This window comes from Pteronotus mesoamericanus, unplaced genomic scaffold (assembly GCF_021234165.1).
Source record: "Pteronotus mesoamericanus isolate MK-2021 breed Mesoamerican mustached bat unplaced genomic scaffold, CSHL_Meso_final contig_20, whole genome shotgun sequence".
NCBI classification, from domain to species: Eukaryota; Metazoa; Chordata; class Mammalia; order Chiroptera; family Mormoopidae; genus Pteronotus; species Pteronotus mesoamericanus.
Window position 1 is genome coordinate 94,337,265 of NW_026555085.1, and position 25,049 is coordinate 94,362,313.

Genomic DNA, 25,049 nt, shown 5'->3' on the forward strand with positions numbered 1-25,049 from the left:
TGATGCGATTTAATATGCTAATGACCACAGAGCTGTGGGAGGCTGGAGGACAGCAGCTTCAGGTGCCAACGCATTGTCTTGTGGTGGCCAGGGGTCGGCCTGAATGGCCTTGGTCCCGTCTCCTGATGTGCTCTGGTATTGAGGATAGAAGGCTTGAGACACTTCAGTCTCATTGTCACCTGGGCTGAAGAACCTGCCTCAGTGAGTGGAGAAATGGGACTCTCCTGTCCTGTGCCGCAGAGGCTGAGAACTGTGGTCCTGGGAGATTCTCCCTCTTTCTAAATATCAGCACCGCCAGGGCCTTCTGAACAGAGCCCCCGCAGCCACTCTTGCTGTGCCTGCGCACTCAGCTGGGCCGCGTGGAGCCACTAGAGGATGGCGAGGATTTACGGTCACGGGGGCAACTGGGCAACCATGAATCTCCACCCCTGCCTGCCCTTCCAACAGCTGAGTTTGCTTGCCAGTGCTGAGTGCCACTGGGATTTAAAATGAATTATTCAGCTGGTCACTCAAGAGATAATTATGGAGTGCCCACTAGGTGTGAGGCACCGTCTCCTCTGTCACCCTTGTCTGTATTTAGCAAAGTCAGAGGAGCAGCAAGTCATCAGGTTCTTGAATCTAATTTCTGTTCCAGGCTCTTCCCCTTTTTTTTTAATTTGCAAGGTTGTTTTGAGTATGCTATTTTCGATCCAAATTGTTTCCTGCTCAGGAGAAAAAGCAGTAAAGTTGGGGGCGGGGGGCGAGATTTGACCATTCAGCACCCATTTCTGGGAATAAATCTGTAGATTAATGTAAGGCAGCAATTTTTAACCAGCGTGCCATGGCACACTTTTAAGGACTTTTTAAAATACTCTATACCTGACTGTTTAGTCAAGGGCATTGACTTCTTAGTTTGTCAACTAAAAAAAAAAAAAAGACACCAGCCAACACAACAATTGCCATCTGGTGTGAATGAATAAAACTTATACCTATATTTTTTGTCAGATGAGCAAAAAATACACTTTTTGGTGTGCCACCGAGTTTTAGTAATTAGTTCATGTGTGCCGTGAGAGGAAAAAGGTTGAAAGTCGCTTGTGTAAGGAATTTGCCCTCTGTGATTGGCCGCCAATCATTTTTTCCCCTTTGAAAAATAAATTTGTTCAATCAACTCATTTGTGGAAATTAAAAATAAAGCCTGGCATCCCCCTTTCCCTTCCATTTGTCATTACTTGTCATCTAAAATGATGACAAGTCTGTTCTAGGAACAAAAGCCACAGATGGAGGTGAGATACCAACGTGCAGCTTTCTCCCTGAAGCTGACGTGGCGACGGATTCAGAATCACAAAACTGGAGCTCTGGGAATTGAAGGAGTTAGATCATATGCTACTTGCCTGGAGCCCACGCCTCAGAGGTGCAACTGCCACCACCGGGCGGTCAGCGCTTGTTGAAGACCCGTGAGGATTTCCAAGGCTAGGAAGGCGTGGGTGCTCAGTCCACACAGATCCACTTTTCAGTGGCTTCCCTTACACTCAGAACCTTCTGAAGCCGGGCTTTGCAAACTTTCGTTGGCTCCCGAGGGCCCTGCGGCCCGTTACTGGGGGAGACTCCTGAGCCGCTCCTGACATGTTAGGGCCCAGTGGTGGTGCGGGGGTTTACCCAGGAATCTGCATCTTCGCAGGCCGCTTCTGGGGCAGCAGATGCTCTGCGAGTTGGGCAAAGAAGGAGCCCGCCCCGCTGCTGCTGAGAAGTGCTCTGGGAGGAGGCTGTCCACGTAGGGTGACCGCAGCTGCGGACAGGGACTCCGGCTCAGGCCGCTGCACTTACCGACCCCTGGCGTTTTCCACCCCTTTGGTTTCCTTTGTGCCGCCCCACCGAGTCCCCTAGGGGCACTTCAAAGTTCTCTTCAAGTACAGTTTACATTTTCAGTGGCATGACTGGAACCAGCTGACACTTTCAAAACTGAGTATTTTTATAGGACAGCAACAACAGCAAAAATTATTGGATGTACCTTTAAAAACCAGTTAACTGTCTGAATATCAGAAAAACTCTACTTTAGCCCCAGGGGACTGTGATACATCACAGCCACCCCCTTGGCATTAGGGCCCTGAATTCCTTGCTTCTGGGAGACAGTTGCCTTTGTTTCTCTCCCCTGTAACCTTGAAGCCTTCTTTGCCCGAGGGTGCAGACTTAGCTATATCTTCTGCATCCTAAGGTCAACTGTTCCTGCTTCCTTATGGGGAGCACTGCTTTCCTGCTGAGCAGAAGGGAGTGGGGACTGGCCCAACTGCTGGCTCCCCACCTTTTTGGACAGTCCCCTCAGGCGCCAACGTGACCGCCCCTCTGACAGGTGTAGGCAATGGCACCACTTAAATCTGCTGTCTCCACCGGATCTGTAACAGGTGAGGCCCAGCTTCCCAGCCGGGCTTTTCATTAACCTGTTCCCTGGAAATGGTTGATCATTCCCAGACTTGCCCTAAATCCCTGCGTCCATTCAAGTAGAGCCCATAAAGGGTGTGGTCCATGGAAACTTGGAGTTGCTTCCCGGCTCCAGATTGTTGTGGGGGCTTTGGCTGTTTTTGATGTGACCGGTGCCTGGAGCCACATTTAGCAGGGCCAGGAAGGGTCCCTGGCTGCCGTGCCCGCACTACGCAAGGGGCTCTGCCACTCACCCTGGCTGCTCCAGCTGTCACTGAAGTCAGGGGGACAGGTCTTCTCCCCAGCGGTGCTGCACCCCAAGAGGCCCAGAGCACACGTCAGCACCCACCGTGCCTGCTCGGGTCAGATCGTCTGGGCTTGAAACTAAACTCAGCCATATTCAACACTCCTTCTGTAAAAGAGAGATGATAATAGTACCACCCCCCACCCCCGGGAACTGTTTATTCTTGGACTCAAGAAATGATTATCAAGGGCTTTCTATGTGCCAGGTACTTACTGTGCAAGGTACTGTGAAGATACTGCTCTGTGGACCTAGAATTTAGGAGGGAGGCCGGCAAATGTAAAATGTTATCTGTGTGGCAAGTGCAAGAGAGGGGAGGACAGGGTGTGAGGAACGCCGTTCCTGGGCGAGGAGGTTGATCTCATCACCAGGGAGACCAAGGAAGTCTGTTCAGGTGGGCTTCTTTCACGTAGCAATGTGCGGGTAAGTTTTCTCCATTTTTTTTTTTTTTTTTTTTTGTGGCTCGATAGCTCATTTTAACAGTAGACTTCCACATCCCGACGGCCCCGGGCCTGCCGGTCTGCACCAGGAAGTCTGTGCACAGGAACCACCGTTCCTTCTCAGTGCCTGGCTTCTCTCCCAAGTGGCATTTCCACGTCATCTTCTCAGCCAGTCTCCGCAGCCCGTGCAGCTGCGGACAGACCCTTTTGCTCTTTGAGGTTGAGCTAGTGATGACCCAAATAAGAACAGAGTATGTATGTTTGTGCCACTGCCCTGGCCTAAGCCAGGGCTATCTCTTACCTGGCTTTTCTGTGGCCTCTTGCGTGGTCCTGCTTGTGTTCTCAGCCCCTGCCCTGGCCCACAAAGCAGGCAGGATGATCCTTTCCAAAAGGTAAGTCAGATCACGCCACCCCTCTGCTCAAGCCCCCACAGGCTCTTTGTCACTTGGGATCCAAGACAGAGTCTTTACAGGGGTCTGGCCGCAGGTCCACTCCAGTGCCCCTGGCTCCTGGCAGCTCTTGCACACCCCTGGGTGCCTGCCTTTCCCCCTCAGTGTTCTGCCTCCACATGTCAAGACGGCTTCTGCCCCTACTCTCGGCAAGCCTTTTATTCAGATACTTCGCTTGCTACTCTGACCACCCTATTTTAAATTCCAGCCGGGGTTCCTAGTTCATGTCTTTATTATGCTGGAATGCTTCTTCCCGAAATGGGAGGTAAGTACAAGGTAGGGCAAAAGTAGGTTTACAGTTGTTCAAATGGAAAGTAACACAAAAGTTATGATAATACAAGAATAAACTGTTTTGCGTACTCACAACTGTAAACCTACTTTCGCCTGCCCTGTATATTAAGACAAGCTGATGTGACTTACAAGGTCTATGGTCTTTCTCCAACTCTTGGTTGCCAGCTGGGGGAATGCAGGCACCCAGGGTGGAAACCGTGTCCCTGCAGGGCTTTGGAATCATTGCTTCCTCGGCTTCCAGCGGGCAACACTGCTGTCGGGTAGCCTGATGGCATAGATTCTCCGCCCTTCTGTGTGACCTTTTTCCTTCCGAAAGACTCCCCGATGTCCCCTTCATAGCGGTGTTCTGATACCCCACAGTGATGCGCTGCAGGATGAGCTGGCCTCCTTTTTGAGTGTCAAAAAACATCTTGCAGATTCTAGGGCTGACTTAAACACTTAATATTATATTTAAATATGTGCCACTTAAAACCAAACATAAACTACTTCTGCTTATGGGTCTTCCAATTATAGAATCAAATCAGAATTGCAAATAAAACAAATACCCAGCCAGTGGAACTCAACTGTACAACATGAATTCATCGAGATGTCATTCTTTCCACGTTCAGAATTAGCGACAGATTGCTGCCGCTCGGTGACCTTTGAGTGGTGTATTCTGGTTTCACATGGGGTGAATAAGTCGCATATGTATTAAATCTACCCTTCGTTCCTTTTCTCATGGACCCATGACAGTGTAATTCTGCTCAATGCCAATGTGTAAACACAGAGCCAGCTTGGCTAGAGGACGGTCATCTAGACGATTTTTAGAATAAATAGACTTGCTTACAGAACACTTTTGGGTTGTCATTAAAATGAAAACATGAAATGTAAATATTTTCACAGAGCACTCACAGAACCGCCAGGATTCTGTTTGCCTCTAATCTCTTTAACGCCTTCCCATGCCAGTTTCCAGAGTGCTCGGAAGTGCTGGCTGTCGTAACAGGTCGTTCCCCACCCCCGGCCTCTGCTGCCCACGTGTCTCCCTCAGCTGCCACGACCATTGTTCACAGTGCTCTAATGCCAGGGGTCATCCCGATTTCGAGGCTGCACTGTGAGCCACTGTCACTTTCAGGGAGCTGTTAGGCTGCGTGTCGTAGAGTTTGGAAGCCATAATCCATTTTCAAGCTGCTTTAGCTTGAGCATTCCTGCCCCCGTCACGGTTGTGGAGAGAGGTGAGTGTGTGAATTTTTTAAAAGCTGATACTGCACTTGATAGGCTCCATGGTGTAAAGTTTCTGGCCAGTTAGAAGTGTGTGTGCATGTGGTATGTGTTGAGAGTATTTGTGCGTGCGTGTGTGTGTGAGTATGTGGGTGTGTGCATGTGAGTGCCTGTGAACGTGTGCGTGAACGTGTGCTGTCACCCCAGGCTGGCTGTGTTTCGGGAACGTGCCTCAGTTGCATTACTGCAGCCTGATGCCTGAGCCTGCTGGCAGCCAGGCCTGCAGGCCGCCGGTTCTTCCTGGAAGAGCTGTGCCCCTGTCACTCAGCACTTCCCTTTGAGGTGGCAGCATGGGGACCCTGCTTCTGCTTACAAGTTTCGGTGCTGGAGATGACTTAACTCTGAAAGCTTGTTGGGTTGTTCAATGACAAATTCCCAGGTGTTCTCCTGTGACCTCTTTCTTCAAAACCTCTCGGCTCAAAACCTGGGTCTTCTCTACCTTTTTCTTCCCCTTCATCCAATATCCAGGCCATTTCCAAATTCCATCTGGTTTGCCCTCCCTGTTTATCACTGTTTGACATCTTCATTCTTGCCACAACTCGTATTCAAGCCCTGCTGCCTCTCACCGGCAGGAGCTGGCGCCCCTCAGCGGTGCTCCTCACCCTGCCCTTCGCTGGCCCTGCAGCTGGACCAGCTGCCCCCTTGCTGGGAGCCCTCTGTGGCTGCCATCTTGCAGGATGAGGGGAAACTGGCAGGCTGCAGGCTGATGGATTTTGTCTGTCTTTCAGAATATTTTAAGAAATTGTCAGCCAACTTTTTTAAAAAGTTGAGGTATTTTTACATGAAAGATCTGTATTTTCAACTCTTCCTGAAAGCTTGGAAAATCTTCCAGCACTGAGCACATTTGAAAAAGGTGACAATAGGTAGGAATGGAGTGTTCTTTGCTGCCTTGCCTCTGGGCTTGATTTCATCAGTTTGCCACTACTCCTTAGAGAGCCCCTGTCTGCCTCAGCTCTCATTTCTGTTCCCTGCGTAGCCTCCATTGCTATTTGCAGTGCAGGACTGCCTGACTCGAGTCCAGAAAGATGCATGAAGCAATCAGGTGCCTTGTTCTGTGGGTCTTAACAAGAAGTTCTGTGACTCATGCTGTGGTGTTAGCTGGTGACTCTGAGGAGATTGTTTTACTTCTCAGAACTGGAGACACTTGTCTGGGGATCTGTTTTTCATGTGGAGAAATCCTCAAATACACCTGAACTCTGGTACACCTGAATGGGCTGTGGGTATAATCGCTCGTTTGTAAGTGATCTGAATTGTCACTAAGGTTATATTCAGAGATGCTGCTTTATGAAGAAGGTAGAGAACTTCAGTCAGACTTAGACTATTTCCACGCTCCTCCTTAGAAATAGTAAATGCCAGATATACACAAGATACTACACCTGATCCTCGTCAGCCTTTACCTCCCAGGACTCGCCCCCATGTACCTCCATGGCCCACGTCTCTGTGTCCTCACCCAGCCTTGGCTTTGGCACATGCACCATCAGACCCACCTTGGCTCCAAGCTCAGTGTGCACCTGGGCTCAGACTCCTCCTACGCCTCTGATAGATGAGGGCGGGGGTAATGAGAAGCGGCTGAGGTTGGTAGAAAGTGCTGACGCTCAGTGATAATTGTAAGAAGTCAGGGGAGCGTTATGTCAGCTTCCCCACTAGGATAGCCAAGCCCAGGGTTTCCCAGCCATGCACCTTGGGTAATGGCAGTGACCTTGCACTGTATTTTCTATATGCCTGCCGAGCCCCTCTGAGCGGGGAGGAAGCTTTGCTTCCCAACCTCGAGTCCAGAGTAAGAGTGGACTCTCGGAAAGTCCTGACCAAAGGAAGGAAAGATTCTATATTGGACCATCCAGGACAGTAGCCACTCACCACAGGTGGTAATAGAGCACTAAAATGTGGCTAATGTGACAGAGGAACTAAATTCTCTTTAGTTCCTTTGGCTAAGATAGTCAAAGAACATATATGAAGGACCCATGGACAATGGCAGGGAGATTGACTGTGGGAGTTGGGGGGCAGGCTGGGTGGAGGGGGCCAAGAGGGGAAAACTGGGACAACTGTAATAGCATAAACAATAAAATATTCCAGGAAAGACTTTAAATGTATATACCACATGTGGCTGCCACATGGGGCAACGCTGGTCTTGAGGCCCGGGGATAGTGAGTCACACAGGGCCTGAGGGAGAGCCGTGTGCTGCCCGGCGAGGACGCCTGATTGCTGGGCCTGGGCCTCCTTGTAGGTGAGTGAGACTTGATGCTGCTACCTAAGTAAAGCCCCTTTTGGTCAAATTTGGCAGGGCATTGAGGCTAAATAATATCGGCAGGAAATGGCATTTTGTGTGCAGTTCTTAGAGAGGCCTTACTTACTTATTCTTTTACTTCCTTTAAGAAGAGCAGGCACGGGGCTCCCCCTACTTGTGATTCCCTGAGAAGGTTCTACATTCATCTTCCTCTGCTCGATTTCATTAAGTGACTGATTGAGGGAGCAGCAGGGAAATAACGGTTCTGGATGTCAGAACCAGTCTCTGGCCAGGCTGTTTGTAAATTCAGTTAGCAGAAACTGTTTACATGGGTGTTTGGCCTTATGGAAAGCTGATGTAATGGAGTCGTATTTGCTAGAATGCACACACGATGTCTGAGGCTCCATTCCAGACATGCAACAGCCACAGCTTCAGCATTTGTTGCCAGGAAATGTCCATGACTGATTTCTCTGCCCTGGGACTTCCCAGCAGCAGCACTCCGTGTTCACAGGCTGCCAGAGGTCTTGCAATCTGGACAGTTTCTTGGGTGGTTTTTCAGTTTCCATGACTCTTTTCACTATGGGAAATCTGACACCCCTGTATCATGAGCATATGTTCATGGTACAGCCTTCCCTGTAAGTCAGCTGGGCAACTGCTCGGCTGGCTGCCTGTGAGCAGCAGCCTGGCACTGAGGGGTAGACAGGAGTCACCCACAGTAACCATGCTACTCACTCGGCTTTCATTGACTGCAGGTTCACTCTCAGTAGAACATCAACATACATTAATATCCTACTCACACTCTAAAAAGCTACGAGAAATGTAACATGCACAGGCAGCAGGCAATGGGAGATGATGAACTGAAGTCCCAGAACCTCTGTCTGCAGGTCCAGGAGACAGCACGGTGGGCAAGGGAGTCATTAGTGTCTTGCAAGGAAGGAACTCCAGAGCCAGGTGGGCAGCAGGGCAGACAAGGTCCTCAGTCCAGTAGGGCAGAGCCTCTGGCAGCCGATGCCAAGGGAGAGCCGTGTGGCGTGGAGCAGAGCTCTGGGGCGTGGAGCTCGGCTGTCTCAGCAGGGGTCTGAAATCTGTCTCAGTTATACCTTGAAAGTGGTGTACCCTACCCTTCTGGGTCTTTTTAGTAAATGTCTTGGCACCTCTGATGGCAATTTTCCCAGGAGCTTATTTTTGGGCGGTCCCCTGTGGCAGACTTTGTTATTCAGATCACATATGCTTACATAATATCTTAAGTGTGTCTCCTTGCCAGATATGGCTAATCTGACTTAGGTCGTTTCCCTCTTGAATGAAAGTGTCATGGCGGCCTGGCCTTGTGTTTGACATGAGTGCTTCCATTTTGTTTTATGTACTTTATGCTCTCTTGACCAGACCGATGCCATTTTATTGGTTTGCTCTCCACATCTTGATAGCTATAATCACTGTCTTTTTGGATTTTCTCTAAATGAGTCTTCCTTTCAGTTGGGGTTTCACAAAAACACAGAAAGAGAAAGTCAGTCGAACAGGTGTACGGGAAGTTTGTGGGCAGAGGGAAGCAGCACTTACATTCAGTTGGGTGTTTCATGGTGTCGTGACAATGGTGTGAGGTGTTGAGATGCTCCCAGCATCCTCCGCCACCCTCTGCCCCTAAGGAGGCCATATATGCATCCACCTCCCTGCTCTACCCCCAGCAGGGCTTAAAAACACCATCTCATTTGAAATAACAGCACTACACCACCACTGTGAGGGACAAACTGACTGGACAGGCCTGGCAGGTACCATGGAATGTTCTCCTCGCCAGGTGCACACTCACACCTGTGCTGTCTCCCTGATGTCTGGGACAGTCAGGGGTTTTAACTCCTATCATGTCTCTTCAGCAAGAAGCGTCACCTCTTGTTAGTCTCATTATTAATTTCTTAAAAAGAGATTTTAGCCTTCATAAGACTACGGATTTTAGAACTGCCCCTCTACGTACAACTTCCCTTCTGTTTTATCTGAGCTTTTCAATATGGATCACATATCTTACGATAGTAAAGGAATGATAATCAGTAGTAATCAGGAGTCTTAGTGGCGTGAGAGCTACTATTCTAAGAATTTGATACCAATTAGCGAATTTAATGCACACATCAATGTTATGAGGTAGTTGTTACCCATTTTGTAGGTGGAGGAGCCGAGGCCAGAGAGGTTAAGGCACTTGGCCAGAGTGACATGGAGAATTAGTGACAGAGCTGGCCTTGGTTCGGGCTGCCCGGCACGGGAACCCACGCCCTGAGCAGTGGTCGCCCTTCCGCCTTGTTCTCGTCAAATATTTAAACTGCCTATTTCTGCCCTGGCTGATGTGGCTCAGTGGGTTGAGCGCTGGCCTGTGAACCGAAAGGTTGCTGGTTTGATTTCTTGTCAGGGCAAATCGCTGGGCTACTGGCCGGGTCCCTGGTGAGGCGAGTGCGAGGGGCAGCCAGTCGGTATTTCTCTTGTACGTGGATGCTTCCCTCTCTTTCTCCCTCTCTTCTCCTCTCTCTGAAAATAAATAAATAAAATCTTGAAAACTAATAAACTCCCTATTTCTATATCATTGGCTTTTTGTTAAGAGGCAATGATAATTAATTATAAATGTAAAAACTTTGATGGATACAAAACCTGTCTTCTATTAGGTAGAACTTTGCAGATGGGACCAAACATGCATTGACAAATACCGGTTTTGAAGTGGATTATACCGCTGGACACCTGATCAAAGGATCTAAACAGAAATTCTCAGTACAACCAGGAATAAGTCACTTGGGGTTTGCAAGACGGTGTTTTCCTAGACCCCTTCATGCCCCCTGGGGACCTCCCTTCAGGAGCTAGTGTTACTGAAGGCAATTAGATAGGAAAACACACTCCTCCTACGTCTCTCCTTTACTCTCGCACTATCAGCACACTCACCACATTGTTAACACCAGGTGTGTGGGTCTTCCACATAGCAATTCAGTTCCATTCAATCCAGTTCAATCCAATCCAATCCAATCCAACCCAATCCAATCCAATCCAGTTCTACCTGGAACTAGTGTTAGATCCCACAAGGTAAGGGCTTATTCCCATAAGGCTGCTTCCATGTCCAGAGCCAGTCTCAAGTCCCAAGTTGTACTTCTGACCCACCAGCTGTAAATTGGGGTTCTTTATGACCCCCTCCATGGGTTCAATAATGTGCTAGAATGGCTCACTGAACTAAGGGAAATACTTATCTTTATTGGCTTATTACAAAGGACACAGTAAAGACAAACAGCCAGATGAAGAGGTGCACAGGGCGAGGTTCAGAAGGGTCCCCGGCACCAGGAGCTTCTGTCCCTGTGGAGTTGAGTGTGGAGGCCTCCTAGCACATAGATGTGTTCACCAACCTGGGAGGTCCTTGAGCCTCATTCTATCACGATTTTTATGGAGGCCTCATCACATCGGCATGATTGATTAGTAAGTCCGTATCCAGCCCTCCTTCCCTTCCAGGAGGAGGGAGGGTGGAGCGGAAAGTGCCAGCCTTCTCCTGATGGCGTGGCCTCCCCCACGACCAGCCCCACCGAGGAGCTGCCAAGGGTCTCCTCATCAGAACAAAACACGCTCCCATCACCCCGGAAATTACAAGGGGCTTAGGAGTTCTCTGTCAGGAACTGAGGTCAAGGGGTACATGTTAGAACAAAAAAATTCTCCCAGTACTCTTATTCGCAGGGTTTTAGTTTTGTCTCGGGAACCAGAGCCAGATTATACATACATTTTATTATTTTACAGCAGTGTATCATATTCCTTAGTTTCCTCAAAACACCTGAGTCCTCTCTTTTGTGTTGGAACAGGAAAAGAAAAATGGTTGAGCACTATTACGTAGTGAATGCACTTTACTAGAAAGAATCAAGACTCAGAAAGTCAGCCTTGGCCCTAAAGACCATACTGTGCAGCTGACACAGAGCCCCTAAGCCAGGTGGATGCGCAGGTTCCCTGCACAGGTTTCTCTCTCACTTCTGGGGATGCTTCTCACTCATCCCTGTGGCTGGAGAGGTTTGAATGCAGGTGACTCCTAATGGGGTGGCGAAATGCAAAATTGCAGCCTTTCTTAAATGTGGTTTGATTTTGCCACTCACAGAGGTACGGGGAAGAGCAGGTAACAGAGGAAATGAGAAGCAGCAAACATCTACTTTGGAGTGGAAGTACAGAGTCCAGTTAGTGAGGTCTTTTACCACATTCCAGCTGGACTTCTTTGCCTTCTTTTCTGGATTGGATGCCTTTAGTTTTGGGAATATCAAACCCCAATCATGCTGGCTGAAATAATAACAGGGGTTTACTTGTGAATATGCTGGTTTTAGAGGTGGTTTGACTTGGTGCCTCAGTGATATTATCCGGAACCTTCTTTTCTCATTTCTCCTACTCTGCCTCTTGTGGAGTCAGAGTCACTCTTTTATGGTCATCATGATGACTGCTAGCAATTTCCAGGCCAAGAGTGTCCTCGGCCCACTGAGATCGGAGGGAGTCAGGAGGGCTGTTTCTGTTCGAAGAGCTTCTATTCCTAGAGCCCCTCACTGATTTAATCTGGGTCATGAGTTCCCTCTTGAGTCAGGAACTGGAGCCGGGGCTGTTCCTGACTCGCCCAAGTGCCCAGCCTCAAAAACCTGTGGTAGAATCAGTTTTCACCAGACCTGGATCTATAAAAAGAGTTAGTCAACCCCTGAGAAAGATGGGAGATCTGGTATAGTCATCTCTAGAAAGGTAGTCTATCAGTTAGGGAACCAAAACTCTCACTACTTTTTCGATGATTGACCAATCCTTGTTGTATACGCATAATTTCAGGTTTCTGCCAGAAAGTAGAAAGTTGCTATTTTTGAAATTTTATGTTTTTACTGTTTTGTGACTTTCAAACCTCCTTTGTTGTCCTCCTCTCTCCTTCCTTTACCCCCTTCCTCCTCCTTTCTCTCCCTCCATCTTTCCCCTTCTTTCTCCTTCCACCTCCTTTTTCTTCTGTTTTTCCTTTTCCCCTTTTTCCTCTTTCTCCCAGGTCCCCTTCCTTCTCCTCCTTTCCCCTAGTCGCTCCTTTATCGTCAACCCCCTTAAACTGATGACTCTGTCATTTACTTAACTCAGCAAAGCTGGCTCAGTACAGTGTAGTTTCTCACTAAATAGAATGCCTTCCCATTTGTCCTCCAGGAAGAAGAAATGCCAGATGTAGAAATTGACATCGATGATCTTCTTGATGCAGACAGTGAAGAGGAGAGAGCTTTAAAGTTACGGGTAAGCAGCTTTCAAAATCTGGAACCTTCTGGTCACAGATGCGAGACTCCACCTGGGTCTCCAGAGCGTGGCCTGCGTTGGCCCTGCCTGTGGCGGTGCTGGCTCCAACTCTTGGGCAATGGCAGTTTGCTGAGAGGAAAGCAATGGAATGCCAAGTATTCACTCTCATGAAACACGCCTTTGATGACAAAGCAGTTCTTGATGGCAGTCAGTTCTCAAAGCAACTTAGGGATATGGATTTGTCCAGCCTCATCTTCTTGAGAGGGAGATCTGGCTCTGCCTCCAGAGACCTGTTGGCCAGGGAAGGAAGTGACATCACAGTTGTATGAAGAGAAGGGCAGGGGTAGAACTGGAGTATCTAAACCCAGGGCTCCAGTCTCGCAGCTGTGGATTATATCATTCATGGCATTCCTTTCTACACAAGGTTGTTTACAGCATAATTCTGTTTAATAAAATATCTTTTGTTAGAGTATGCTCACCTGGTAGCATTCTAGTACAACTATGGATGTTGAGATGTCTCGTGGTTCCTTAGTCCAGAGTAATGCAATATTTATTTACCTTCCCAGAGGGGGTCAAATCTGTCATTTTAAAATCTGTATCTGTATGTGGGAGTTTCTAAAACCAATAAACCTTTGATCTACCAATGTTTTTAATGTTTGCCGATAATTACTGTTAATGGCTGTTGGTAAGGGCCAGTGGCAAATGACTGCTAAAGGCAATTAAAGGGCACATTTTAGTATATTAATATGTTTAATGTGTTAATAATTACTAATGGCCCTTGAGTGGTGAACAGTCGCAGTGTAATGATTATTTCTAACTGGCAAATTTAATAGGGAGATGAAAGTCAAAAAACTAAAGCAGGCATCAGTTCTATGCAGAATGTAATGACACAAAGTTTTCTTAAATTGAGAACTTGAAAGGGGCTTTAGCTACTGAAAGGTCATTCCCTTTGGTTCCCAGCCAGGCCCCTCCTGCTCTAGTGTGATTGTCACTATCTTTCACAGGCTGTCTCAGTTTAAGTCTATCCAGTTGGTTATTACCAAAGCTGGCAGCCCAAAGGGGAGTGTGTGTGTGTGTTTGTGTGTCTTTGTGTGTTCTAGAGAGAGTAAGGCATTTACGCATAGGAAGGACACAACTCTTTATTTCAGCATTCATTGGCCATCTAAAGATATAAAGTGTGAATCTAGAGAGTCAATATGAAATATTGATTTACCATGTTTAGAATAGTATTCTACAGATGAAAGAGTTTTCAATTTCACTTTTGAAATGCAACTGAATTTTAAAATAATAAAACTTACTTTCTGTGTATTTCATTCTAGGAAGCGCTCGTAGACTGCTACAAGCCAACAGAGGTAAACAAATCATGTTTCCTAAAGGCTGTGTTTGAATTATTTTTTATTAAATCAGTTTATTTTTAAAGCTAAATCACAATAACTGAGTTTGATTAAGTATGGACTAAGTAACACTTGTTATCCTAAGGGGAGTACATATGTTTGAATATTCCTACTTTCCTTATTTGTAAGCCTAAACATGTCTGGTTTAGGAAGACTTAAAGCTAATGGAATCTCATGCTTGTTTTTATATAAAAGCCAGACTTCAAAGGTAATTATAAGACATTTTGGAATATTTAGTAAAAGTCCTAGGTTTGTAACTGGAGAATACATTTTATTAGTGTATAGGTATGTATTTTTAAAAAGCTTGAAGCCAATTCTGTTGTTCAAAATTGAATGGTTGCCTTTCTTGGGAGAATACCTTTTATGCTTTGTTTGGATATTTACTAAGTGTATAAATACTAATGTGAAAAACAGGTATATTAGTTTAATTAGACTAAAGCATTTAATATGTACTCTAATGACTGAAAGAACAATGTAGGAATTAAGGATTTGATCAGTTATGGAAATATTGATAACAGAGAAAGTACAAGATTCATCAGATGCTTTGGAGTCCATTTGGTGGTAGGACTTGTTTTATGAAGTGGTGGTATTACAAAGTGAGGGGAAAGCATTCTTTTATAAGTGTGTTCAAGATTTAAATGACTGGGGTGTTTAATGATCATTGGTTTGCAGCCAGTTACTGCTTATTTAAGCTTTATTCATACTATCTCCAGTTTACATTTGTATTGATTATATCTTGTAGTTATAGAGATTTTTAACTTTAATTTTAGTTATTAAAATATATTTTAATTAATGTCATACATAATCATAACTTTGAAGACCAAACATACCATTAGTTTATAAATAAAAAATAGCAGTGCCTTCCCCACCCATCGATCCACCTCCCTAGAGATATATACTTTATTTATATCCATATATTATATTTATGTGTTTATACAGTAACATTTTTGGCTGTTTCCCTGCTATTTACTCTTATATTTTTTACAACTCTTTTTTTTTATTGACTTAAGGGGAAATGTGGTAGCTCTCTCACTCTCCACACAATTTATTTCCCTTCATCCCCTCCATAAAGTTATTTAACATTATTTGTTAAATTAGTAGTCAAGTATAATCATATTATGATTTAAACAAATGTTTTCCACTGCGAAACCAAACAGCAAGATTTGACCATGGCTCCTTTCTTGTATAGCCCTTTGTTTTTCCTGGAGTTGATAGTTTCCTTGTCTTTATTTTGTCTACATACTCTCTATTGCTATATTTTGTTGAACTCTTCAATATCTTTGTCAAACATGTAATAATGTATTTTATGTACATTTAAACACATCATTACCGTCCCCCAACTCCAGACTTTCCTTATGGAGCCCCTGTGGCAACGATCTGGAGAAGCTATTCTCTCAATCTACTGAGTAGCTACTGTCTTGAGATTTCTGTTTAGTGCTATTCCACATTATATGCTTTGTTTCTCAAATCCCAGACTTTCTCAATTTAGTTGGATTGCATCACCCGGTAGCTTTCTGATAAATGATTCACAGAAGGTAAATTTTTTAATCCTTTCATGTATGAAAATAAATCTTGATTAGTTGGGATGATGTAGAATTCCAGAATAACATTTATTATTAAAACTCAATTTTAAACGCATTACTCTATTGTTGTATTGCTTCTATTGTTAAGAAGTTTGATGTCATTTCTATCCTCAGACATTTATTTGTGTGTGACCTATTTTTCCCCCTTCACATTTTGAATTTTGTAATGATATGCTGTAGCATGGGTCTTTTTCTACTCTTATGCTGCGTATTTTCCAAGCTGTTTTAGTCTGAAGATTTATATCTTTAAGTTCTTCAAAAATTACCTTTTATTATTTTTATTAACTTTTTCCTGAGAAGTATATATTTGTCATTCTCATTATTTAGATGGTACATCTTCTGAACGGAGCATCTAATTTCTTAACTTTTCTCGTGTTTTCCATCTTCTTGACCTTTTTTTGCTCTCCCTTCTGAAAGATTTCCTTGACTTTATCTTCTAGCCTTTTTACTGATATTTTAAAATTTCAGCTATTTTATTTTTATCTCTAAGAACCCTTTCTTGATCTCTGGTCATTTTTTTGGTTTAGTATTTCTTCTTGTTTCCTTGATGCAGTTTGTCCTTTTTCTCTTTTAGGACATTGATCAGATGTTGTCTTTTTTGTTGTTGCTTTTGCTTTTAAGAATATTCTGCTCTTTACATTGTCTCTGTTTTCTCTGCATCCACCTTTTTTTTCTGTCCATTTTCATCTGCCCTTGTTGAATTTGGGGAGTGGACTCATGTGTGAGCATTAGGGAGCCAGTAAGCTGATTGAAATCTGTGTGTGTGAACATAGCCTGTCCATTGGTGGCTGTCCCTGTGGAGTCACCAGGTGACAAACCAGATTGTTTTCATGGTATATGTGTATGGAACAAAAGGATTGCTCAAAATGTTGTTATTTGGACCTTTGTTTCCTCTGGACCAAGAATGGGAAGGAGGCAAGAGATCTGGCCATTTAGGTTATTTGGAAACAGAGCTCCTTTATTTATAGTTAGTTGGGGAATTAATGTGAGAGTTGAAATATTTATTTGGAAAATGATATTAAATTATTCTGAAGGGTTAGACAAAGAATAACAGGATTATGCTGATGAATTAGCATATGATGTGGGATGGGAGGGTCGTGGCTGAGAGTGAGTCTGAGTAAATGGCTAAATAAGCCATTTACTTATTTTTTAATTTCCTTTTTCTTCAGTTTTTCTTCTAGATGGAGAAGTTCATGTTTTGGTTGTGTAGGTGGGAAATGTTGGACTTGCTTCTTTCTTTTCTAATTGGCTCTGCAGCCAGGCAGCAGTAAGAAGTCATTTTCAAGCTCCCACCTAAATGAGCCCTGTTCTCCCCAATTTTTCAGCCAAGTTTATCTGTCTATTAAAGGATCATTTCAGAAAAGGTTGGATAATTTTACCTTTGAGCTGATGTTCATAAGAAACCAATCTTACTGGCACATGGATTGTGATGATAAAAAACAGATAGCTTTCTTTTATTTTCCCAGGGCTCTATAGTTCACATTGTGGTAATGAATGCTCTCTTACTTAATCTTCACAATCATTACTTGAAGAGTTTGGGCAACTTATCTAAGACTTCACAGGAGTGGGTGAAGAAGCCAGGACTTAACTCCAAGGTCTTGACTGCTGATCTTGCACTCTTTCCATCTTGCCAGTCTTCCAAAGCTACTTAACTCAGTAAGACTTTCAGGACATTAAAGGCTTTTGTCCTATCTCAACTAAATGCCTAACAATGAATGATCCTCTTTTTCAAGTAGCTTTCTCTGGGGGATTTTTTTTTTTTTTTTTTTTTTTTTGTGAAAAGGATTTTACATACAATTATACTGCTTTGAAGTTAGAAACATAAAGAAGATGTCATTGCTGATCCAGGTACATTTTAATAGGAATATTGCAGAGGCAGGGTAGGGCATGGAAAGAAAACTAAACTTTGAATCAAGAGCCTTATGCCAGCACCAGTATTCATGAGTTCATGACTTCAAGCACTTTTTTCAAACTCCCCAATCCTAGAAGATGGAACTAATAATGAATGACCTCCCTGGGCTTTAGAAAGGACTATTTGCAATAATAATAATTTTAGTGATAATAACAACAACAATACAATTACTAAATAGTTACTAAGCACATGCCAGGCACCAATCTAATCACATCACATGTATTAATTCATTTTATTTTCACAACAAAGCTATGAGGTTGACATTTTTGTTTTCACTTAGGAAATTTGAGACATAGAAAGGCTATGTAATTCATCTAAGTAACATAATTAGTGGAAAAACCAAGGTATGAAATAAAATACATAACGTGTTCATAACATGAAGCTTGGAACATGCTAGTTAATCTGGTTCTTTATAAAGTAATGCTTCTCCATTATGTAGTAAATATGCAAAATGCCAAAATTCACCAATAATGATGTTCTTGAATTATTCAGATGAAGAGTAGACTTTGAAAATTCTGCCAGTTTCACCAATATATCCCCTAGAGCAAGGGATATCAAGGAAAGAATAAACAAATGGGACTACATCAAATTGAAAAGCTTCTGCATGGCTAAAGAAAACATCAGCAAAATGAAAAGGAAACCAACCATATGAGAAAATATATTTGCCAATAATACCTCAGACAATGGTTTGATCTCCAAAATATATAAAGAACTCACATAACTCCACACTGGGAAGACCAGCAATCCAGTTAAAAAATGGACAAAGGACCTGAACAAACAATTTTCCAAGGAGGACATACAGAGGGCCCATAGGCATATGAAGGATGCTCTGCATCACTAGCCATCAGAGAGATGCAAATGAAAACTACAATGAGATACCACTTCATACCAGTGAGAATGGCCATCATAAACAAATCAACAAACAACAAGTGCTGGTGAGGTTGTGGAGAAAAGGGAACCCTAGTGCACTGTTGGTGGGAATGCAGACTGGTGCAGCCACTGTGGAAAATTTAGTTTTCTAGTTCCTCAGAAAGCTGAAAATGGAACTGCCTTTTGGCCTGCCAATTCTACTGCTTGGATTATACACTAAGAATCCTAAAGTACCAATTCAAAAGAATCTATGCACCTCAATGTTCATAGCAGTGTTATTTATGATAAGCAAAGTGCTGGAAACAGCCTAAGTGCTCATTAGAAAATCAGTGGATAAAAAAACTGTGGTACATTTACCTAATGGAATACTACACAACAGAAAGAAAGAAAGAGCTATTGTTCTTCAAGACAGCATGGTTGGAACTAGGGAGCATTATGCTAAGTGAAATAAGCCAGGCGGTGAAAGACAAATACCGTGTGATCTTACCTATAAGTGGAACCTAATCAATAAAACAAGAGAGCAAAATAGAACCAGAGACATTTAAATAAAGAGCAAACTGACAGGGACCAGAGGGGAGAGGGGAGAAGGGTGATGGGAGAAAGAAGGGTCAAGTCAAGGAACAGGTATAAAGGACTCATGGACAAAGACAATTGGGGGTGGAGGATTAAATGTTGGGGAGTATAGGGCAGGGGAGAGTAATGGGGGAAGAGTGGGGACAACTGTAATTGAACAGCAATTAAAAAAAGAAAGACCAAAGGGGAAGAGTTGAGGGAGGGAGGGAGGGGACAAGGGAAAGTGGCGGGGGGTAGACAGAGACAAATGTATTTGGAAAAAAAAAAAGAAAATTATGCCAGTTTCACAAAAGTGATATTGTTTTTGATGTGTCCCTTTCTGTCACATACTTTGAGTTCATGATTTCATTGTGCAGAATCCTCGACTAATAACAAAGGACTTGTGATTTCCCATTTTGACTCATCTTCCAAACTGTGGATTTGTGACATGTGAACCTTTTCTGACTTGGACCTTTCGAAATACAGCAGTATAACTGAGTAAATGATGTAGTTGATATTAAAATAGAGCTGATTTAAAGGTAGAAAAAGGATTTTTTTTATGTAATGCAAGAAGAAAAGGAGTAATTTTATTTGGATCATTACTTGGATTTGGAATATCAATAGTTAACAGCCTGGTGGACATTGTAGAAATCAGGGGTGGAGGTACTGGGAGGAGCTTCTTTTTCTATTCCCCACTCTAACTTTGCATGGTTATCAAATCTTTGGATCACATAGGATCACCTCTATTGTACTGGGATGGTGGACAGAAAATACATTTAATATTGAGGGCATCTGTCTTGGCATCTGTTAAAGGAGTTGCCAGTCTGATCAATGGGTTTTTTGAAATCTCTTTTTATAGTTGAAGGAAGCTGTGCTATTGTTCTCTGATAAAAATCAGATTTTTCTTTCTGTGCATTTATTTCATTTCTGTGAAACAGAAGTTGTGGTACTTCCTATCCCTTTAGCAATCAAAGCCTGTAAGTTGAAATACCATATTTTGCCATGTACAATGCATACCTATGTTTTTGAGTGCATTATACCCATAGTATGTAATCATGTATAATGTGCATGGGTATGTAGCCCATGTGTACTGTGAATCCTTATTTTTCCTTCAAAAATTTGGGCAAAAAAGTATGCATTACACATGGCAAAAAACAGTACCTCAGAGGTTCATGTAGGCAGATAAATCTGAGAGGAAGTGGTGAGAAGGGTTTGCTGGGTACCCATAATTGGCCCGGTCACAGAAATGTCATGGCCACATGAAGGGACAGGAAAGGGATGTGTGGTGATCCTGATGATTCTGGCGGTTCTGAGTGTGATTTCTGAAAAGAACTTCAGGAGGCAGGCCTGCTTTGCTCTTCTTTCTGTCTTGGCAGTGGGAAGGCAGAATTTCCATCTTTTGCCTTAGTGTCATGGTGACTCTATCTCACTTTTCTGACATGCTTTGGTGGTGGCTGCTGTCAGCTCATCCTAATCTCATCAGCTCTTTTCCCACTTAGCATTTTAACCCGTTGTTCAAAATATTCTTGAGTTTATATGTATATGGAAATACTCACAGTCACTGTTTCCTGAGTCAACTGCAATGGAGAGAAAATATAAACTGGATATTTACAACACAGAGAGGCTGTGTGGGTGATTGGAGAGATAAGGCTTGGCATTCTGCTGTGTTCTCTTTATTCATTTGCTCAACAAATTAAACATCTTATGTGCCTGTAACTAATCTAGGGACTTAGATAAAGCAGTGAATCTGCATGTCCATTTTATTTATTTATTTTTTATCTCCACCAAGGGCATTTTTTTTTTTCATTGCTTTTAGAGAGAGGAAGGGAGACAGAAAGAGAGAGAGAAAAACATTGATGAAAGAGAGAAGCATTGGTTGGTTGCCTCCTGTACATGTCCAGACCTGGGGTTGGTGCCCGGATTGAGGATCATATACATCTGGACTAGGGGGTCACACATGCCCATGCCTGGCCCGGGGATTGAACCCACAACCTAGGTATGTGCCCTGACTGGGAATCAAACCTGCAACCATTTGGCTACAGGACAACACTCCAACCAACTGAGCCACACTGGTCAGAGCTGTATGTCGATTTAAAAAACAATCTGTTGTAAGGCCACAGTTAACTATGGTCAGAATTAAAATGCTCAAAGAATATTAAAATGGGAATAAAAGGACAGCAATGTCAAGGTGTCAGCTTATCCCATGGTTCTCTGAATTAGGAACCAAATTGCTTAACAGAATGTGATTTTAAGGGATTTGTACTTGTTGGTAAAAGCCCAGGAGGCAGCCACGTAACTCCAGTTTAATGGACCTGAGTGTCTACACACAACGGAGCCTTTCCATCTGGCTTTTCACAGGGTTTCCTACAAAAAGGCTGTAGTTTGGGGTTGGGGTGAGGACTAGAGCTTGAATGCTAGATTAATGACTTGAAATACAACCTTCAGAATAGTATTTCTGAATAGTGAGTGAATTGGGAGCTTCCAGAGAAAGACTGTGATCAGATGAAAATGACATTCTAGTGGTTGTAGCCGCTGGCTGTGAGAGCCTTATTATGTTTTGTGTAATTAGGCACGTAAGTAATAAAGGGGTGGGATTTATTAACCAGAAACATGAATAACCTTACCAAGTAGCCAAAAAGATTTTGGTCCCTGTATGCCAATTGCCCACACACTTAGCTTAGGGCTCTTTGTACACCAGGCCTCTGTGGCACAGGAACAAGAGCCAGGACATTCCAGAGCTGGCATTTGGACCCACAGTTGGATTGATGCCTTATGTTCTGTCTCCTTCGCAATGCCTTTCTCTGAGTTCTTACTAGGTGAGCACAAGCTCCACTTTGGAATATTTGTAAACCTGTTTAGGATAGTCTTCATTGTCCTAACCAGTGTGGCTCAGTTGTTTGGGCATCATCCCACAAAGTGAAGGGTCGCCGGTTCGATTCCTGGTCAGGGCACATGCCCAGGTTGTGGTTTGGCCTCCTGGTTGGCGTGCATAGGAGGAATAACCGGTCATTGTTTCTCTCCCTCTCTTTCTCCCTCCCTTCTCTTTTCTCTAAAAATAAATAAATAAAACCTTAAAAAAATTGTCTTCGTTGAGGAAAATCAACTGAGAAATATTCGGTAAGTTTGCCTAGGGCATGCATTCATGGAGCAAAACTCTGCATTTATTTCCTGGTCTTTATTCAGCATTCTTGCAAAAATAGGGACCCATCCACAAGACCATCCTCACTTCTGACACCAACTGCAAGTTCAAGGGTCTCTAAGAGCATACTCATGTTTGATATTTGGCTAGAAGGACCCACACAACTCACTGAAAGTTCTCATACTCACAGTTATGGTTTATTACAGAGAAAGGCTACAGAGTAAAGTCAGCAGAGGGAAGAGTTGCATGGGACAGAGTTCAGGAAAGTTCCAAATTCCAAGCCTCCAGCTGCCCTCTCTGAGTGGGGTCACAGACAGTGTTGACTCTCAGCTATGATGTGTGGCAGTGTGTAGAAAGCACTGCCAATCCAAGAAGCTCTTTTGAGCCTGGAGGTTCACCCTTTCTACTGGGACTTGGTCACATGGTCATGGTTGAGTGCCCACAGTAACCTCAAGTCTGCAGCCCCTTTGGATATTGAGCTGGTACCATACAACCCAAAGCCCTGACCCTAAAGCACATTGTTAGACTCTCTTGCATGTACCAAAGCCCCAGGTAAACAAAGACACTTTCATTAGGCAGGACATTCCAAGGGCTTAGGGCTCGCCTCCTAGGAACTGAAGCCAAAGACCAGATCTCTTTTTGGGCACGGTTAAATTCTTTACTGCGCAGTCTTAGAAGCAGGAGGACCATGAGAATAGTGGTGATGATGAGAACAATAATTGTGGTCTAACATAAGGAAGAAAAAGAGATGTCATTGTAGGAAGAGCCACATGCATCTTGCCTTTGGAATGCTTTTCTTCCAGTAATTAATGATTTATTTATTTATTTATTTTTAAAGACAAGATGGAGGAGGTTACAGGCTTTAAAGGGCAGTGGACCTTTAAAAGGTTGGCATTTCTAAATGATTGATTATGATTTTTTTTGGCCTTTTTCCTCCATTAAATCCAAAAGAAATGATCATGTTTGAAAAGCTCTGCATTCTCTTCTTGTGTTTAGGCTTATCTAGACAGAAGAAGCAATATGAGTTAAGGGCAATTCAACACATGACTTTTGGATTTCTATATTTTTTAGGAAATGGAGTCACAACTGAAACCAAATTTCAAACAGTTTGCAAATGGGTTTCTTTCATTTAGATGAGACTGAGGTATTTGTAGCAAATGCTGTTGTCTCTCATTGGTAATGGGATAGTTGATGAAATTACTTTAGCTTTGAGGTGATTATAAAGTGGGAGATTATAATTTTGCTGAATTAACTCCACTGATTATTTGCATTGGTTGGATTCCTTATGTGCATTTCATTTTATGTTGCCTGAATTGCAAGTGTATGAATTTTGAGAAACCTATTAGTAAGTGAAGGAAGAATTAAATCCTAGGAGGGTTGAATACGGTGAGGGCAAAGGATCTGTTGTTCCGCATACAAATAAAGGCTAGAATTTGGGCACAAAATAAATTAGCCTAAGAGCAGGGGTCCGAATCTCTAGAATAGATTGTGGGGACTGCTCTCAGCAGCAGAACAAATTAATCTTCAGAGACAGATGGTCAAGAAAACAAATGGACACGATGGTGTCAGTGGTTTTAAGTTAAAGGAAAGGGGGAGGGAGGGGGTGGGTCATCCAGGATGCATTTAAGACCTTCAGGAATTTCTGTTGGCAGAAGCATTATAACAACAGCTGGCACAAACCCCGATCCATAGCAGATTCATAAGCTTCTTTTCAGATCCTGTAAAGTAGGATCCGTTCCGGTGGGCTCTGTCAGCAAATGAACCCCTCCCACGATGAACAGGACTATCTGCCCCTCCCCCAATCCAGGAGAAAGTAAATGTCTCAGTGGGGAGTGATGATAGTGCTTATGGTGCTGAAGGCCTGTGACTGCAGGGAGCAAATCCAGTGTCACACTGGGCAGGGGACACCCCGCAAGCTGTGTTCTTCCGTGCTGATTCACTGCCACCCCTTTGGCCTCCGTGGGTACTGAGTTTTCAGGCTGATGAAAGTTTGCAGCGTGGTTTTAAATGCTTAGCTGGTTCTTCGGGTGAGGACGCCTTGCCATGTGGAACCGTTTTCAGGGTTGCTTTCCGTTTTAAGAGATACCTACTACCCTTCCATTGTCCTCACCTAAACTTTGTTGGATATAGAAATTCTTCTCGCAGAGCATGGGGACTCTAGTTAATACTGTATTGTATATTCGAAAGTTGCAAAGAGAGATCTGAAAAGTTCTCATCACAGAAAAAATGTTGTAGCTATGCGGTGACACATGTTAACTAGACTTACTGTGATTATGTCGATATACACGTGTACTGAATCATGTTGCACGTGTGTACCTGAAACTAATATAATGTTACTTGTCAATTACGTCTCAAATTAAAAAAAATTCTCTTCCTCCACTTGATCACAACTTGCCTCATTCTCAAGTTTGTCTGCTCAGTGTCAGGCTTTTTGGAAGGAGTGTCTGGTAGCTACACGCAGTATGCGAGGGATTGAGGTGCAAATGGGCAGTTAGAGAGGAGTCACAGGGGTGTAAAGGGACCGCAGGGGAAATGTAGGGGATAATGCTGTGGTAACTGTGTGTGGCGCTGGGGGGTGCTGGAAATACCCTGGGGATCCCTTGGTGAAGTACATGACTTTCTGAACACTACGCTGTACCTCTGAAAGTAACACAAAATTATACTGGGGTGGTGGGAGCACAAGCTGACTTGGTTTGCTGTCACCCAGCAAGGGGACTCAGATCAGGAACAGACAGTCCCTGTGCATATGCATTTTTAAGGTCCCTGTGAATATGCATTTTAACTGTGCGTTGACTGGAATGACAGAGGAGACAGGACACGGGGAAGCTGCTGACCCACGTGAATCTGAGCCTCCAGAACCCTCACTCTTTCTCTCTTCTCCACCCTGTACTCCGTGTAAGGAGGGGATGATTTTTTTTTTTTTGGAAAAGCAACTTGAGTGTCCAGAGCTCTGCTGGGCATGCTTTATGGGAGCCGGCGTGACCTACACAATTACTGTGGTTGGCAGC

The 25,049-nt window shown here is 43.9% G+C and overlaps 1 protein-coding gene across 1 annotated transcript in view; it reads left to right on the forward strand.

Moving 5' to 3' along the window:
• Window positions 1–25,049, forward strand: part of PPP1R14C (protein phosphatase 1 regulatory inhibitor subunit 14C) — a 67,804-nt gene that overhangs the window by 37,088 nt on the left and 5,667 nt on the right. Inside the window, exons 2-3 of the mRNA XM_054570109.1 lie at window positions 12,508–12,591; window positions 13,911–13,943. Coding sequence (XP_054426084.1) covers window positions 12,508–12,591; window positions 13,911–13,943 — 117 coding nt within the window. The remainder of the gene's footprint in view (window positions 1–12,507; window positions 12,592–13,910; window positions 13,944–25,049) is intronic.